At 44.9% G+C, this 17,316-nt stretch overlaps 1 protein-coding gene across 3 annotated transcripts in view; it reads left to right on the top strand.

The window, feature by feature from the left end:
* Nucleotides 1-12,561: 12,561 nt before the first annotated feature.
* Nucleotides 12,562-17,316, top strand: part of ANKDD1A (ankyrin repeat and death domain containing 1A) — a 335,216-nt gene continuing 330,461 nt past the window's right edge. The window contains exon 1 of one of the 3 annotated variants that reach the window (XM_078683094.1): nt 12,562-12,580. Coding sequence is in view for 1 of the 3 variants with exons in the window: in XM_078683093.1 (XP_078539219.1) it covers nt 13,784-13,817 (34 nt within the window). In the remaining 2 variants the exon portion in view is untranslated. Of the gene's footprint in view, nt 12,581-13,625; nt 13,818-17,316 lie in introns of those variants that run through there. The other 2 variants (XM_078683093.1, XM_078683095.1) reach the window with 2 other exon arrangements.

Here is a 17,316-nt window from a genome sequence, read left to right as displayed (position 1 = left end):
GAGTGTTTGAACGTCAGAGAAGAGGGTCTCTAAAGAAATGCTCCAGTATTCAGGTGCGTGTTTGAATACCGCTTGAGGAATACCGTTTGGCCCCGGGGCCCCGTTACTCTTGCCCTTACTAATTACTTTTGTAATTTCCTCTGAAGAATAAGTCCCGTCTGCTATATTCGAAGTTCGTACTTTGCTTGGGTTAATTGACGACTGTTGGGTACTGTTTTTCAACTCGCTTGTCTTTTTTTTATGATGTTGCTCATAGGGTTGGTTCCCAGGAATGTTTAATGCGTTTCCTTTAAATTTTAACTGGAGGAAAGTAACCCATTCGGTTTCCTGCACGTTTGATGTTAGAATGTTCAGCGGTCTGGTTAGTTGGTTTATAATTCTCCAGAATGTAGTTACGTTCGAGGTTTTAGCGCTGTGGAGCAACTTGGTCCAGAATTTTTCCTTGGTAGCTTTTTTGTGCTACCAGACGTTCTTTTTGACTAGAGTCTTTGTTATACGTTTGCAGCTTTTTATGTGTTTTTCTCAATTCCTTCCTCAAGTCTCTCAAGTCTTTCGGCAGTGTGTTATTTGGATACTTTCCTTTGACCTTCGTGGCTGAAGATTTCATTTTCAGTTTTAGGCTCTCTAAAAAGAGAGACCATGCTTCTATGGCGTTCTTTGGAATTTCACCTAAGTTGTTCATCGTGTCCACTATTGTCGAAAACCATTCGAGTTTGTTTGAGTTACGCCAGTTTATTCGTTTTTGGTTAGATGAACTTAATTTGCCTTCCATAGTATGTGAAGATTGAAATCTTTCTACGCGCAGATTGAATTTGATATGTTGGATTGCGTGGTCGCTCATGGGCGAGTATTCAATATAGAAGTTGTTTAATAAAGGAAATAGCGAAAGACTTGCAATTGTGTAATCCAGAGTTGATTGGGAGTGAGGGCCGTAAAAGGTTTTTTGGGGAGGTCGATCCTCGTCGGTCCTGCCATTCAGGACACGCATGCCCAGATATTCTAACTCTGTAACCAATTTTATTCCTGTTCGATCGATTTTATTCCTGGTCCCACCTTGAGTCTGTTCTGGAACACTCCAGTGTGTGTTTTCCGCTGTTAGGATGTCGTCCTCCTCCGGGGAGTATAACAAATTGGAGTTAAAATCACCGGTTATTATAACGTTCCACGCTGGCTCGGTGCTACGAAAATCAGTTATTACCTCGCATAATAAAGTGTTTTTTGTATTTTTCACTCGTATTTTTGGTTGCGTGTAATAATTGATCAGAACGGTTGTCTCCTTATTATATGCAGTTATTCCTGATAATTTGATTATTTGGATACCAGGGTCTGGAGAATCAAGTTGCTCTGAGTTAATTTGTAGGGTGGATGATATGTAAACTGAGAGGCCTCCCATCGCTCTACCGTAGGATTTACATTTCTCTGCGGCTACCCAGTAGTGTGTAAAGCCTACCATTGCGATTTCTTCTAGCTGCCAAGTCTCTTGTAAAGCGATTATATCGCAGTTCACCCATTCATCTAGGGCTGTTCCGTCCTCCAACAGTTTTTTCGCTCCAGCAATATTCCATGATACAATGTGTATTCCTTTTTTGTCAGTTAGCTTCGCAGTGTCTTTATTTGGTCAATTTTTCCGCTTCGCGTTTAACAAACTGGGGAGCCATTTCCAGTCCTCTGTGGGAGATCGGAGTTCTCCCCCTCTTTCCTCGTCCTTCTCTTCCTGGGAGAAGACTTCAGTGCTTCTTCCTTGGGCGTTGTGTAGAATTGAATACACGGATTTTTGGAGAGTCGCTTTGACCACATTCTTGGTAATTTGCTGGCTTTTAGTTTTTTTTAGCGGAAACGGGTAGCGGGGCGTTACAGGCTGTGATAGTCGAATGCCCCATTTCTGAAATAAGTCTGATCTTTCTAATATTGATTGTGCAATCCCGGGGGTCTTCCATGTTGTCAGTGTTTGTTCGTTTATTAAGTTTGTAGGTCCTGCTATGAATTCCACTCGTTCAAGGTCTTTAGTTCCAATATTTCTTAAGTCGCTAATTTCTGCTATTAATTTCAGGACGTTGCATCTGTTCAAAATGTCGTGACGACCCTGTGTCTTATATTCCGGTGCCCAAATAATTTGATGACTCTCGAGGTCGGGCTTAGCTGAATCTAACATTTGCTCGTTGCAGTCTGTTTGAATTAATTGCCTGTTATCCTTATTCGTTATGTTAAATCTTAGTTTACCCTGAGACGAATTGCTCTCTGGTCTATTTGCTAATGTTCTATTATTTTCAGCCGAATCCTTATCGCTTATTCCTAGCTCTGTTCGTGTCAGGGAGGTAGGATTCAATTGAAGTCCCGTTCCGCTTTGGTGCTCCGTGTGTTGCAGGCTGATAACGCTGGCTGAGGCCCCTGCTTTACTGACAATTTGATTTGTTGTTGGCAAAATTTGTGGCGTTGATTCGGTTTCTTTAGCCTTAGTTTTTATTGATCCCTCTGTGTTGTCTTGTTCCGGTGATTGAGTGGTTTCTTCTTTTTTTTTCAGAACAAATTTTATTAGTGTTATGGCAGTTGACAGAATACAAAAGAAACACTGCTCCCAAGATTGCAGAAAGACAGTGAGCATAGAAGAGCAACAGCGTTCAAGAAATTCAGTCAACATTATCCAACACCCCCCTCCCCGCATCCCCACCCGGGTCCCACCCCCCTCCCTGCACGGTGTTCATATTGTCCAGAAACAGGAGCCAAAGCAGCATGGTAGCGACAAGTGGACAGTTCACATGAGGGTAGTATAGACGTGATCTGTATCAGAGGCTTGTGGCGCTGGGGGGTCCAGCAATAGGCCCCTATAATCAGCCCATTTCTTCCAAATCCTATAATGTTTCTTGGGGCAGCCTCTGGCCTCAAAGATCGGGCGTTCCAAACCCATGCTAAAGTCCATGCCCCGCTTCCACACCCCCACCAACGGAGCCTTGGGGGCTTTCCAGGCTTGGGCTATATCTCGTTTGGCTATTGTAAGACCCAGAAGGAGCAAGTGTCGTTTATACAGATTACCCCCCACTCTTTCCATAACGTGGAGCAGGCCAAGTTGCGGCGTGCGAGGGAGCTCCCATGCCAACACTTCCTCCAAGCATTCCCATACACCGGTCCAAAACCTCTGCAGCCGTGCACATCCCCATACTGTATGTAAGAAGGAGCCTACCTCACTGCCACACCTCAAACAATCCGGGGAGGCTATCAGCCCCGCCTTCCACAATCGTTCCCTCGTGTAGTATGCCCTGTGCAGGTATTTAAATTGAATAAAGCGCAGGCGCACCGCTATCGCAGCTCCCCTAGGGGCCTCCAGGGCTTCTCTCCAGTCCTCCTCCTCCAAGTCTCCCAGGTCGCCCTCCCAGACCGCCCGCAATTTATCAAGAGAGGGGGAACAATGCGTAACTAACGTTTGATAGATGGTTGAGATTTTTTTTGATTCCAATTCCCCCATAAAGACTTTTGCTTCCAGGGGACTAAACTCCGGCAAGGACGATAAGTCCGCTAGTGCGGGGGTCAGGGCGTGGCGGAGCTGCAGGTACCTGAAGAACTGGGACCGGTGCATATCGAATTCATCTTGCAACATCTGGAACGATTTGAGGACTGTGCCCTTCAGGATGTGACCCAGCGCCGAAATGCCTATGGCATCCCAGCCCTCAAAGCCCCGGAGCGCAGCCAGGCTGGGCAGTCTCCCATTGTGCCATAGAGGGGTTTCGCCCGTGAGCGTGTTCCACCATCCCATGCGGCGGAGCGCATCGCGCCACACTTTGAAGATTACTTGCGTGGCCCTCGGGAGTCTCTTCCGGATAGTCGCCGAGTATAAAATAGTATGGAGCGTGTGTGGGTCCATCATATACCTCTCTAGGGCATAGGTCGGGTCAGTGCGATCCCCGTACCACCATTCGTTAAGAACAAGTAGGTGCGATGCCTGATAGTAGGACTGGACATCAGATGCGGCCAGTCCCCCACAGTAGGTCGACAGGAAGCAGGTGCGGAGCGCCACTCTTATCGCTCCACCGGCCCATAGGAACCGACCCAGAGCCGAGTTCACCTGACGAAACCATTGCTGCGGAATTGGGTACGGGTAGTTCTGCAATTGGTACAAGATTCGGGGTAGGGCCACCATCTTAAAAATGGCCGAACGGCCATAGACATTTAGAGGCATCCTGGACCACATCTGCATGTCTGAGCGGATCCTGTCCCAAACAGGCACTACATTACGGGACCATGACACTCCCTGCACATCGGTTAGAAAGACACCAAGATATTTAAGGCCTCCCGCCGCCTCCTGAAGGGCCGAGGCCCAGGGACCCAAAGTCCCCCTGTCGCCCAGGACCCACAGCTTCGACTTCTGCGGATTGAGCCGGAGGCCCGACACTTCACCGAAAATGCGCATTATTTCAAGGACCCTCGGCCCCGATTTATTGAGGTCTGTAAGGAAGAACAGGACGTCGTCCGCATATAGCGCAATCCTGTCAGATGGGCCCCCAACCCACTCCACACCACGCAATTGGGCATCCATCCTCACCCAGGCCGCAAGCGGTTCCATAGCCAGGGCGAACAGGTAAGGTGAGAGAGGGCATCCCTGTCGGGTGCCACGACCGATGAGGAATGTGTCAGAGGTGGCTCCCGCTATTCTGACCGTCGCCGTCAGGTCCGTATAGAGCAGATGAATGTACGACAGGAAACGTGGGCCCAGATTGAGCCGGAGGAGGAGGGCCCGGAGGTATGACCAACTCAGGGAATCGAAGGCCCGGTCCATGTCCGCCAGCAGGAGGGCCGCGGGGATGCCCGCTGCTCGTGCCGCCTCCACCACCAGGTGAGCGCGACGTATGTTGTGTCTTGTAGCCCTGTGAGGCATGAAGCCTGCCTGGTCGGCATGGATCAGGTCCGTGATGTAAGGGAGAAGACGGTTCACCAACGCCTTAGCCAATATTTTCGCTTCAAAGTTCAGCAAAGAGATCGGCCGATAAGAGTCCGGGCTGTCTTGGGGCCTTCCCGGTTTGCAGAAAACTACGATCTCAGCGTGTCGCCAGTCCGCTGGCAATCTGCCAAGCTCCCGAGCCGCCTCCAGTGCCTTCCTATAGCGCATCCCCAATTGGAGATGAAACAACTTCATAAATTCGCAGGGGAACCCATTGGGCCCAGGGGCCTTGCCCGTGTTCAGGCCACCCAGTGCTTCCCCAAGCTCCTCCGCCGACAGTGGGAGGTCTAGGCGGGCCCTCGCCTCATCCGAGAGCGCCCGGGGAGGAAGGTCTGCGAGAAATTTGTCAATCTCCTCCGCTGGGAGAGATTCTCGGGGGGCATACTGGGTCTCGTAGTATTGAGCAAACATCTGGGCCAGGACCTCAGGGGCCGAGACAGGGCCACCCGCGGCATCTCGGAGACCCGGCAAGGGCTGGGCTTGATAAGTGCTTTGACATAGGAGTGGTTTCTTCTTGGTGCTTACTTGGTCGGCTAGTTTTTAGCTGTGTAATTTCGTTTAACTGAGTGTTACTATTTATTGACGTATTTACAGTTTCATTGGTCTTTTTTCTAAGGCCGGTATTAGACGAGAAATTCACCTTTGGAGACCCGTCTTGTTGATTTTTGCCTGTGTGTGAGGATGATCTCGCGCTTCCTAATGATTGGGAGTTCTTGACTTTTTGTTTGTTCAATGGTTGGCTGTTGGCATAACTGGTGTCTTTTTCAATTTCTTTCGATTGAATCTCCGAAGTGTCCCCTTCTTTTATTAATCTTGCCTTTGTATTTAAGAAGATGGGGAAGAGTCCCGTTCCCGTCTTTGGGTCGTTTACGCATTTCTTGTTCCTAGCCTTCCTTTCCTTTTTTCTTTGTTGCTTTGATAATCCTGCCTTTGTTGATTCTAAATAGTTTAGCTCAGTTGAAATTGCCTCAGTTGGAATTATAGCATTTGAATCGTCAACTGTAATAGCGCTAACGGCCCTGCGTGTGTTTTCTGCTGGTTGTTGATGCTCTATTATGGGTGAGCTTATTTGATCTGACTCCGTATTGTGGCTGATAAAGCGCTTGTTTAACGTGAGTATCTGCTCTAGTACAGTCGGTAATGAGCCTAATTTTTCTAGGACTGGACCGCAGGTGCACGTAGGTTCTAAATAGCATGAGTCCGCTTGTGCTCTTTTAATTAGTGAATTCAAGTTATCTAGTTTGGTATTTATCCCGGCTATGTAGGATGCAATGACGTTCATCGGGTCAATCTGGATGTCCAGTTTATCAGACTGCATGATTAAGGTTGCTGTGGAAGTCTGCAATGCTTGTAAAAGAGGGGCAACTAAATCCAGAGGACCTGCTTCGCCGTAAAGTATATTCTTGTCCTCTTTACACGGTATTGTTTTCTGCCTAGCGTTTGCGATTGATGATGAAATTTCACCATTGTCGGTCGATCTCGGTAAATTCTCCAGGTTACTTGAGGTAATTGATTGCTGAGACTCACCGTAACTGCTCTTTTCTTCTGCTCCTATCCCCCCTGCTTGGACTATACTTGAGTCAGCCAAGGAATCATTCGCTTTACTACTAACAGTTTGATTATTTTGGATAGGGCATGTTGAAGAGAGCTCGTCAATGCTATATTGCAATAAATACAAGTTATTTTGTTTAATATTGTGAGTATTTCCTGTACTTTGGCTTTGATTTGTTGAACTTGTCGTAAGTGACTGCTGAGCAGATGTTGTATTAGGATATTCAGCTGGAAGATGTACTGTGGCAGTTATAGTTAGACTATTCTTTTCCTTAAATGGATTTTTATTGCTATCTGGGTTTTCCGGTTGATCTGTGCCTATAAGTTTATCAATTAAGTTATGTTGAAACTTTAGTTTCCCTGGAGTGGGTATGTGGAAGGCGCCGTCTTCTTGCCTCGTCTCGTTTACTGCGTGGTTTATTGCGGGAACTATAGGTGTCGATAGGCCGACAACGTCCCCTGTTAGGGAGAACAATGCTGACCCTGGATCTTTCAAAAATTGAAAACGTGAGTCCGATTGATTGTTTTTATTTAATGCAGATTTTTCAAAGAGCGAGGCTATTGGAGAGATTAAAGGATTTTTCAGATTAATATTTGCCTTGTTTGCTGTTATTTTCTCGAGTCTTCTCCGCTTAGCCGGCCCTTTTGGGGCAGCTGACTTTTCTCCAGGGGCTTTCCTTACTTTGCCGGACCTCATAATGAGGCTGTAGACTAATCTAAAAAGTCTACAACTTTTTTCCCCTTTTTTTTTTCCCTTCCTTCCCCCTTTCTTCAATTAATACGCTGGCGGACTTGTTTGCTTGGTTTATGCGCTAAAAGTACGCAATCAGCTTATGGTCTTATGGGTGTATGGGCTGCAAGCTGCAAGCTCTCTCCTATCGTGTCGGTCCGTGGGTATCCCAAGTGAAACGAGAGAAGTGGGCGCGAGTAAGCTCTTATCTCTTGTCTCTCTTCGCCCACTTAGCTGTTGGCTTGGTTCTAATTCGGGGGGTAAGGCCGCCGATACACACGTGTTTTGTGTACTGCCACTATTCACTTCTGTTTGGTGCGCTTTGCTTTAGGATGGGCTTTAGGATGGGCTTTTAACTGCGGGGTAGGGGAGGCGAGATGTGGTATAGCTCCGGGGGATAGATCTTAGATAACGAGCGGAGCGCGCGGGAGGAGCCTCCAGCCAGTTAGACCTGGTCAAATTGGCCTGGGCTGCCCTTACTTAGCAGGCGCCTCTAACGGCGTCCGCGCTCGTGTTGTAGTCCTTGCCCACGCCCTGTGCTTGGTCAGCCAGCCCCTCTTACTTGACCTCTTGCTTGGCCCTCCTTCCTCCTGGGCTGCCTATGGCTGCAGCTTACGATGGGTATGGGGTCTCTGTCGCTGTCACTGTCGCTGCCGTTTTCCAATGCCTTTGCCGTTTTCCAAGCCACACACTCTCCTTGTACTGCACCCTGATAACTCCTGGATCTGTCGGCAGCAAGCCACACAGTGCACGCAGGCGGAGGAGCGATGAGCGGCAGGCGGCAGGCAAGCAGGCAAGCAGGCGGGCAGTTCCGCTCTCGAGCACTAAGACCGACTGTGGCCGACTATGGACGCGGGGGAGCGGGAGCGGAGCCTACCAGGAACGAAAACCGGGGTCGACCGCTCTACCGCTCTACCCCTCTGTTGCTTGCAAGCTCCAGGGGCTCCGGCAGTCAAAGCTCGGTCAAAAGCTCGGCACTCGGTACTCGGACGGCGGCTCTTCCCTCCTTCCCTTCCACCTTCCGCCTCCTCTGTAGTAGAGCGCTTCGGGAAGTTGAGCTCACTGCAAGACCAGGACACAGTGATCCAGCAGCAGTCAAACGGGAGCCTCGCCTTCTCAAAGTAAGTGCTATACAAGAGTAATAAGATCCATGAAACAAATACAGAAACACAACATGATGAAATAACATTTACTCTTGTGGAATGCAAGATTAAGCAAACGTGAAATGAATGAGGAACTAAATCACTGATCTGCATTACCCTAATGTTTTGAACATTCATTGCTAGTAAACCAATCCATGTTTTAGCGGTCGACCTCGAAGCGGGGGAACCGGGTTCGAGTCTCTGCAGCGATGCTCAACATCCTGTGAATCTGGGCAAATCACTTAATCTCCCTGTGCCTAACAAAAATTAATGTGTCCATCTGTAACACAACTGGTGCTCATGTAAACACTGTGAAACATTCAAGTCGAGTTTGCGCTACATAAAACTCCCTCCAAAAAAAGGTCAAAACGCTATACAGTTTATAAACTGTCTTTACTACAAGAACATATTTCTCCCTTTGCGCTTGACTCGGATATTTGGATAAACTTTGCAAGGGAACAAAGACACTGCTCGTCTTTGGATCAATTTTGCAGGGGAACAAATACAGTAGCTCCCTTTCTAAAGGGGAAGAAACCTGCAGCCAGAGCCTGGTGTGGCACAGTAGGGTAAGTTAGTGCGACCAGGGTTTTCAGCACAATATGCATAACACAAGACTGAATTATAACAAGTTCCATTACCGAGGACAAGGCGCCAAACCATACAATCTTGCATCCAGTCCTACCGTGTGGCGAATAAGAAATGGTGGGCTCTATGCCTGTGAATGATAGATGTCTGGCCTCATGCTGGGAAGCAGACTCCAATGCCTGAAACTGTGATGCTAAACAGCATCACTGGCCTACGGTGTTTACCAATATAGACTACAATGGCAATGAAAGGCTTTACAAAGGTAATCCCTGTATTGTGTGTCACATTGCAGAAAGTTAATTTACTGCTTGGCTTCTGTCTCCTGCTACAGCGTGAGGTGAGGCAGGCAGCCTGGGACAGACAGCCCACACTCAAGTATATTGATTTGTTTAGAGATTCAATTGTATCTTCAAATAAATCAATCTATTTAATATTTGTTGGGATAAATGTATAGTAATTTCAGAGGGGCACAGTCCCAGTGCCCTAATGGAGAAGCCTCACCAGCATACTTCACTACATCCTGTCCGTCATATACTGCGTGAGCTGGAGACAGTCCTCTGGGACTGCTGGCAAGATCACACTAGCTATGTTCCACAGTGCAGGCATTTACCTGCCCAGAAAGGAAACTGCATTTATGGACCAAAGTCCATTCTTGAAGACAAAAACATAATTTTATCAAATGGACCAATCCTTTTAGATTCCCTATTGTTGTGTAGTTCCTTTAAACCTATATAGCATCTGTGTGTTTAGACAACATACACTGCGGGATTGGTGTCCAGACTGATTCCCGACAACCCCACTGAGTATGTTCGCCTGTATACCAACTCACTCACAGTGCCACTATAAACCCCACTTACCAAGGAGAGAATAGTTCTTGGCAACTATCGAACATGACAACTCTGTCCCGTTCGGGATCATGGAAACTGTACAGTACTTTTCGCTCAGTCACTCGTGATCACTTCATCTCAGAGAATTACACAGAATAAACAGTGAGGACGTTTTCAATAAGCATTTATTGAACCATCATCATTCTAATGTAAAATAGGTGTGCTGAAACAACCAGAAGACAGAAACAGACATAAATGATTGTAAGCACCAACAGAGTAAAAGGATGGTAGATGCCTACCATAGTGCTAAAACAATGAATAAGCAAGTATAAAAATACATGACAGTAATAATGAGTACTCCTATGATGCAACCCTAACTAGATGTACCTCAGTGTACCCAACATGTATGTAGGTGTAGAGCCAAGAATACCCCTAGGATAAACCCAACCCCATTAACTGAATTGAGAGACTGTGGGACCCCGTCTTGGTCTCGAGAGGGACACCCCGCAAGGGATGTCAGACCACTGCGAGCCTGAGTGTCTGCATGCAGGAACCTCAGCATCTCGGGTCCATGTGTCAGCATGGAACTCCTTATTCTCCTCTCCCTGCCTCAGCAAAGATAAGGTGTTTTATACCCAAAGCGGTACCCTTAGGGGATATACCTTGCTGTGTCATATCGGACTAGGATGACGGAAGGAATGATCCTCATACATAGGTATTATGCAAGAGACTGTAGTCCTGCTGAGATTCCTTTGCATAATGAATGAGGCTAGTTTTCGGAGAAAACCCCATGTCATTTAGGCATTACCGTAACTAGGTAAAAGATCAGTACTAAGAAACATTATGTAGTGTAATGTAGGGGAAATGTAGGTGAAAGGTTTATTCACTATCTGAGCCTATATCGGGGTACCTGTATGAAACATAACACTATTTGGAGGAATTTTGGGAAGAAATTGGGATTGACGTTACTAGTCGAGGCGTGCGCAACTAGACTCTCCGGTGTAGGGTGCTTAGTTACAAAGCTCAGATCACTAGGCGCAAGCAGGTCTATGTTGCAAAGCAATAGGCTAACTGACAGTAGGGCAAGAGCAAGACTTGAATCATGTGGTCTTCAAGCGGTCAGTGAAGGCATCATTAAATTGCAGCCAGGGCTCCAATGACATCAACTGTGGTTGGAGGATTTCTGTCATCACTTTGCTTTTTATTTCAGTGAAGGGCAACTGCAGATCTAGTACCTCAGCTGTCCTATGGACCATCACAGCAAACAAAACAGTTTCTTCTGTTGGAGTTCGATTTGGCAAATCAACATCCACTTTAGGGGAAGTGTCCATTCCAATAGCATTTTGCAAATTCAAGCATAATGCATCATCTGTTTAGTGAGGAGGTGAGTAAACCATCCCTCTCTTCTTCATCATCCATGTCCTGGAGATTGTTTGGTTCTAAAACCAGGGTCTTTGAGGGTGTGCGATGTTTATGTTACACCCTTGCACTTTCAAGCTAAAATGGTGGGATGAGTTTGTGTCCCACTTCGTCTTTTTATGTTTTCACTTGGACTTCAACTTGGTCTTGCCAGAATACTTTTGGAGAGGGAAGTGGATCGTTTGGGGGAACAGCCGTGTCCAAGACCGGGCAAGCGACTTAGAGTGGAAGTTCTTTATTTGAACCACAATCTCTTCTTCTGTTCGGCAATGTAGAGGTTTGTCTTCCAGCCCCGGAACACCCTTGGGTGCATTAGGGTGCATTTAATTTTACTACAGAGATTCATAACCAGAGCCTAGGCACCAAAGGCATTTGAGTCACAACGCAGTTAGTAGCCTGCGTTTTTGGTAGGAACATGACTCCCTAGCACATTGCCTGCAAATTTTTGGGGTCATAGTAAGAACAACAAAAGTTGAGAATGAGACGCCAGATCCACGTTGGTAGATGCAGAAAGAAAGGAACCAATGGTAGCGCACAGGGGTGATGCTTATATGAGCTCCATTCCGTCATGTCAGGGGCAAGGCAAACCCTATGCAGAGCTGCATGATGCCACCTGTTATTGAAATTCTTCAGATCCTATCTAGTGTTTGGAGGTATTCTAAAGGTGAGGAATCTGCAGTAAGAAGTTTCCAGCAGAATTAATAGTTCTAAAGAGGGAAGTATAAGGTCATTGAATATCAATGCATTATGATGTTAAAAGATCCCCACCGTCTGCGAACCATCTGAAAATGTATAACAGACAATTTAAGACCATGTTTCTAAAATAAGAATTATGACGAGAAAATATAGTTGGGGGGCTGTGCGCTGATGTGAATGTACTGTACTACTAAGCATTTCCTGTTATACTTGAAAATCCAATAAAGACCATTTGGAAAAAAAAGTTTAGAAACTATGACCTCTAATGTTTACAATGTAATGCAATAATATCTATGTACAGAAGTGAACGCTTGCCATAGTTTAAAGAAATACTACATTTTTGATTTTGAAGAGTCTTTATTAGATTTTTATCAGATGCTTGTTTCACAATTAACAGGCCAAATATGTTGATGGCTCATCTCTAGTTCTCAGAATTCATGTACATCTTCGAATCAGTTTTGTCTGTTAATTTGCTGGCTCTTACCGCACTAAGTGAAATTTCCCGCTCCAGAAAGATAATATGATAACGGAAATGCACTATATGGATTGACGCACAACTGAAAATGTCTGGGTTCTCTGCGACACGCAGTGACTGACTGCACCTGTGTTTATTTTGGACAGGTCGTGGTTGCCAATTACCATAAATCATGGACGACATCTTTTACTACAAAGGGACTAGGAAACAAAGTGGGAAGAAAATGTAAGTACTTTAGCTGCCTGATGGCCCTTGTCTTGTTTGAAAATAGGCAAGTTAATGATAGAGTTAAAGCACTTCTGCATTTCTCGGTAGTTTTAAAGATATTTGTAAATAATTATATTCCACGAAAGAGGTCATTGCTGAAATCCTATTACAAGAACTTGATTGTTTTCTTTTACTCGTTATTAAGTGTCACTCAAACTGTCACATTTAAGGCGCTTATAAGCAACACAGTAAACATAAAAATGTCCCACATAGGCCAAGAGAAAACGTGTATACAATGATTAATATGCAGAGGTTAAAACGTAAGTACTCTCACTCTTGCTCAGTCTCTTTCTGCGCGTGACTACTGTATCAAAACAACCAGTGCAAGTGGTAACAGCGATACGGTAATTATTTTAAAACATAATCACGCATTCCAAAATTTTGGAACAGGAAAGTAGGAGATATCGCAAAAAAATATCGGGGATGTATTTTCCCCATTAACTTTTAGAGAAACAGAGGCGATTTGATGCGGGCTATAAATAAAATAACGAACTTTTGTGCTTCCTAAATCTGGATTCTCCCGGCGGAATCGGGGCTATTGGCACATATGCTTGATGGAATTGTAATAGACGCCCCAGTTTCGCTTTCTACAGATTTCAAGACGATATAAACACTATGACTAGCTTATGAAATGGTAAACTATGCTTTCCATTACCACATCTGGTCATGCATCTAGCAACAAGGAGATGAGCATCGTTTTCCCCTTCAAACCATCCCGTTACACAAAAAATGAATGATTCGACAATTGTTTTACACAGCAGCATGGCACCTAATGCCTGGCACATTCTGGGAACAAAGCTCGTTCCCTATCTCCGTACTGTGAGACTCGCGTGCTCCGAAGCGCTTAGACAGCTCAGCAGCATTCACCTCAGGAAAACGTCACCGCTATACAAATAAATAAATAAAGCCTGACGCTAAGATGGCCGCCCAGGGAGCCCGGCCCTGCCTACATGCGCGGTCACGTTCTGGGTTTGACAGAGACTGGAGAAGGGGCGCGCGCTCCAGCTGAGAACTGCCAGAGTAGCCGAAGGAGCGGCGGAGGTCGGTGTTTGCAAGAGCTGAGGCTCGCGCGTAAAGGGAGCCGGGGCTCGGACCTGCTGTTCCAGGGAGGTGCGGGATGAGGAGACGGCGACACTCCTGAGGGGCACTGCAGCGGCAGGGATGGAGGATGACCTGGTGTCGGAGGATGACATCTGTGAGTGCCCAGGAGGGTGATGGAGATAGTCATTAGGCACAGTCAGGGGAGGGGAGGAGAGGGGAGTTGTTCAAGCTTGTCATATTCACCAAATAGACACATACGCGATCATTTGTGGACACTGTTAAAATGACCCTTCTGCTCCGAAAACATGCCTTTGTTTTCATAGATAATACGTAAAAATTGATAATTTGTCATCAGCAAATGCATACACCTCTCTAAAATGAAAAATATTAGTGAAATTGTTCACGTGTTTTAAATTGATGAATAGAGTGTGTAAGAAAATGTACAGAATCTTTGTATTTAGTATGTATAAATGTATGATTTTCTCATCAAATTCGCAGAGCCAAATAAATGTAATGGAAATCACCACACGTGGTCTGGAAATATACATGTACCATGTATATACATCCCTAATATTTATTTCATGTACAATATCTTTAAATGCCGTTACTAATTTTTGCTTCTTTTTACGGCACATGTGCCTTTTGTACTGGTTTGTAGACTTATACAGGTTAGTTGGGCACAAATATTAGTCATATTTATAAATGAACATTCGACTGCATTTCTCTTATGTATAAAACTACATAGGTAGCTGTAAATGCCGCTTTTATGTAAAGAACCGTGACCCATTTACTGCTAGAAATGTAATATTATTTGAGGTTTTATTTGTATTTCGAAATTATTATTGGCCCAGCGGGTTGCTATATTTATAGCAGCGGATCATAAACTACCTGCTGGTGCCACCCAAAGTATTTTTTATTTTGTTTTACTTTAGCTATTTGGACCTTGCTGATGGTGTCACTACAGCTCCCAGGAGAAGGCACTCATACCTTCAACTTCTCTTTTTGTAGTTTAGCGTGCGGCACACTTCAGCCTGTGTCACTGATTGGGTGGTGGCAGCTTTTAATATCACATGTAATTTTTTACATTGAGATAGAAGGGTAGTACGGAATAAGCATCCCTACTAGGCACTTTCTGGAATTAAATTATAAAAGCAATCCCCATTTGACGCTTTATGACTGAGAGGGGTTTTGCATACTAAATTCCCCAGGTGCTGAAGTATACAACTTGGGTGTTCAGGTAAATCATGCAAGAGGTCACCTATTGTGATTCTGCCAACTAGGAATATAGTATAAACCCCTTGATGCATAGTGCTCACTTTAACTGTTTGAATAACTCCGTGTTTTGGAATGTCTGTGTTTACGGTCTCTTGAATTGGCTCAAATGTGGCATGATAGTACTGTGGAAATTAAAAGATGTTTCCCAGATTTACTGTTAAACATCTTCCTGATCACACCATCCCATTACAGTTACTGTTTTAATGATCTGTAATGTTTCTGATAACTTATGGACATTGTGTCTATTAAAGAAGATAAATCATGTAATCTTGTTAGCGGAACCTTCGTACGAAAGTGTTGGTCATTTAGTGGCATGGTGAATTTGTCATTTATCTTCATTTCTTATTATACTATACATATTCAAATTATAGTACAAAAATGCGGACTATAAAACAATAGTCAGCAATTCAATTGAAACAATGACAGGTCACTCTGAGAAGATAGTCTTTTAAACTTTATAAAAAAATAAGTAAGGGTGACACGTCCCTTGATTATCACATTATTCCATAAATTATGTGCAAGTTAAACCTTTGATACCGTAGAAATCAGGAGAGCTGCCATGGCTAAATCCAAGAGCAGATGGAGGATATGGAACTGAGATAGTGTAAGAGATTACTCCGTTAACTCAATATTTTGTCAGAGCTGTAGCTTTCAGATATGGGATGATAGTAACAAAGCCCATCCCAGCAGATCTCCCCACTACTTCTCTTTCCAACCAATGCTCAGGTCCAAAACCGTTAAACAAAAGATCATATTGGACAACTCATTGCAATAACCAGCTTAGTAGAATATGATCATGAGAAATACCATGAAGGGACCTGCTAAGTTGCTTAAAGCTTCCAGCTTACTAAAAATCATAATCTTAGCGCCTGTCTCTCAGACCTCTTTTTCCACCACACTACTAAGCGCTGTGTCCTATAACATGATAACCACACTTTGGTGGTCATCACACATGACAAGGAAACACCTAGGATAAAAAGCAAAGGCAACACCATCCAGCATGCACATCCTACCTGGCACAGCTTTCTGCCCTTACAGACAGTGCTTCAGTGTCCCAAATAGGGGTAATACGAGTTAAATAAAATGCTGCAATACTTTGTGGTGACTCTTAACTGCAATACAACGATTCCTTGAGAGTCAAGCCTTGTGTATTGTGTTGTACTGCAGCATTTATATAGAACTTACTATCCCTTTGTGGGGTGCTGAACTGCTTGCCTACATGGGTAGCATGCTACTCTGGTAGGGTGTGTGGTTGGAAGGATGTTGTCTTGGTTTTGATCCTATCTGGAAAGTGTTTCCATTAAGTGCATGATGACCAACGAGGTGTGGTTATCGTGTTATGGGATGCAGCGCGTAGCAGTGTGGTGGTTGATGAAGTGTGCGAGACAGACGTGCAGTTTTATGGTTTACAGTATTTTGGTAGCTTTGAACAGCTCTGCAGGTCCCTCTATGATATTTCTTATGATATGTGGTTAGCTAGATACTGCACTGGATTGTCCAATCTAAGATTTACTGTATAGTTGTAGTCCTGAGCTACACTAGTTGGAGAGAGAGGGAGAAGTGGAGATATCTGTTGGGATGGGCATTTTTATTATCCTCACATATGTGAGATGTGAAGAAGCAGTCCGATTGTATAGATTTTTGGGACCTGTAATGGGGGACTATATTAAAGTGCCCCAACATGTCCAGTAATGGGTGACTGATGTCTTCAGTTATTCCATAACTTTTCATTTGGTGATGTGGTCCCAAGGTTATTTTTGTTTTATGTTGGCGAGAGAATGCAAGTCTGAGTGGAGGAAGTCCATCGACTGGCCTTGCATTACGTGTTAAGGTATCTTCTGCGACTCACAAAATAGTCTTCCAGTAAACCTCGGGCGTTCTTGAGAAAGAATCAACATTATGGACCTAAACGGAAGTTCAGATGTGAGATCTCTTCCATCGGTAAACATGAAGCTGGAGAGTTGAGGGAGCTCTGACGTCCAATGATCTTGAACTGAGTTTAGAAAAAAAGAAAGTCGCCAGACCCTAGAGCCCCAAAATATTTTCATTCATTACCTTGCTCCCCCCGTTCTTTTCCTTTATTCCACATCTCAAAAGAAAGTCACCAGGCCCCAAAATATTTTTATTAATTCCTTTGCTCCCCCCTCCCGCTCTTTTTCTTTATTTCTCATATCGCTTCCCCTGATCTCTGTATTTCTAGCACTTTAAGAGAAAAATGCCAGCCATTTATTGACCTTTTGAGATACATACACTCCCTGCCGTGTGCGTTGGTCAGGTGTAACCTGCCGATGCCATAAATCTGTTCACTCCATCCATTGTGTGCTACAGAGATATTTGCTTGCGCTCTCTCTTCCGGTGTTTGTAGAGATATTTCACCG

The sequence above is a fragment of the Lissotriton helveticus genome, chromosome 3_1 (assembly GCF_964261635.1).
Source record: "Lissotriton helveticus chromosome 3_1, aLisHel1.1, whole genome shotgun sequence".
NCBI lineage: Eukaryota > Metazoa > Chordata > Amphibia > Caudata > Salamandridae > Lissotriton > Lissotriton helveticus.
This window is presented reverse-complemented; position numbering and strand designations above follow the sequence as displayed.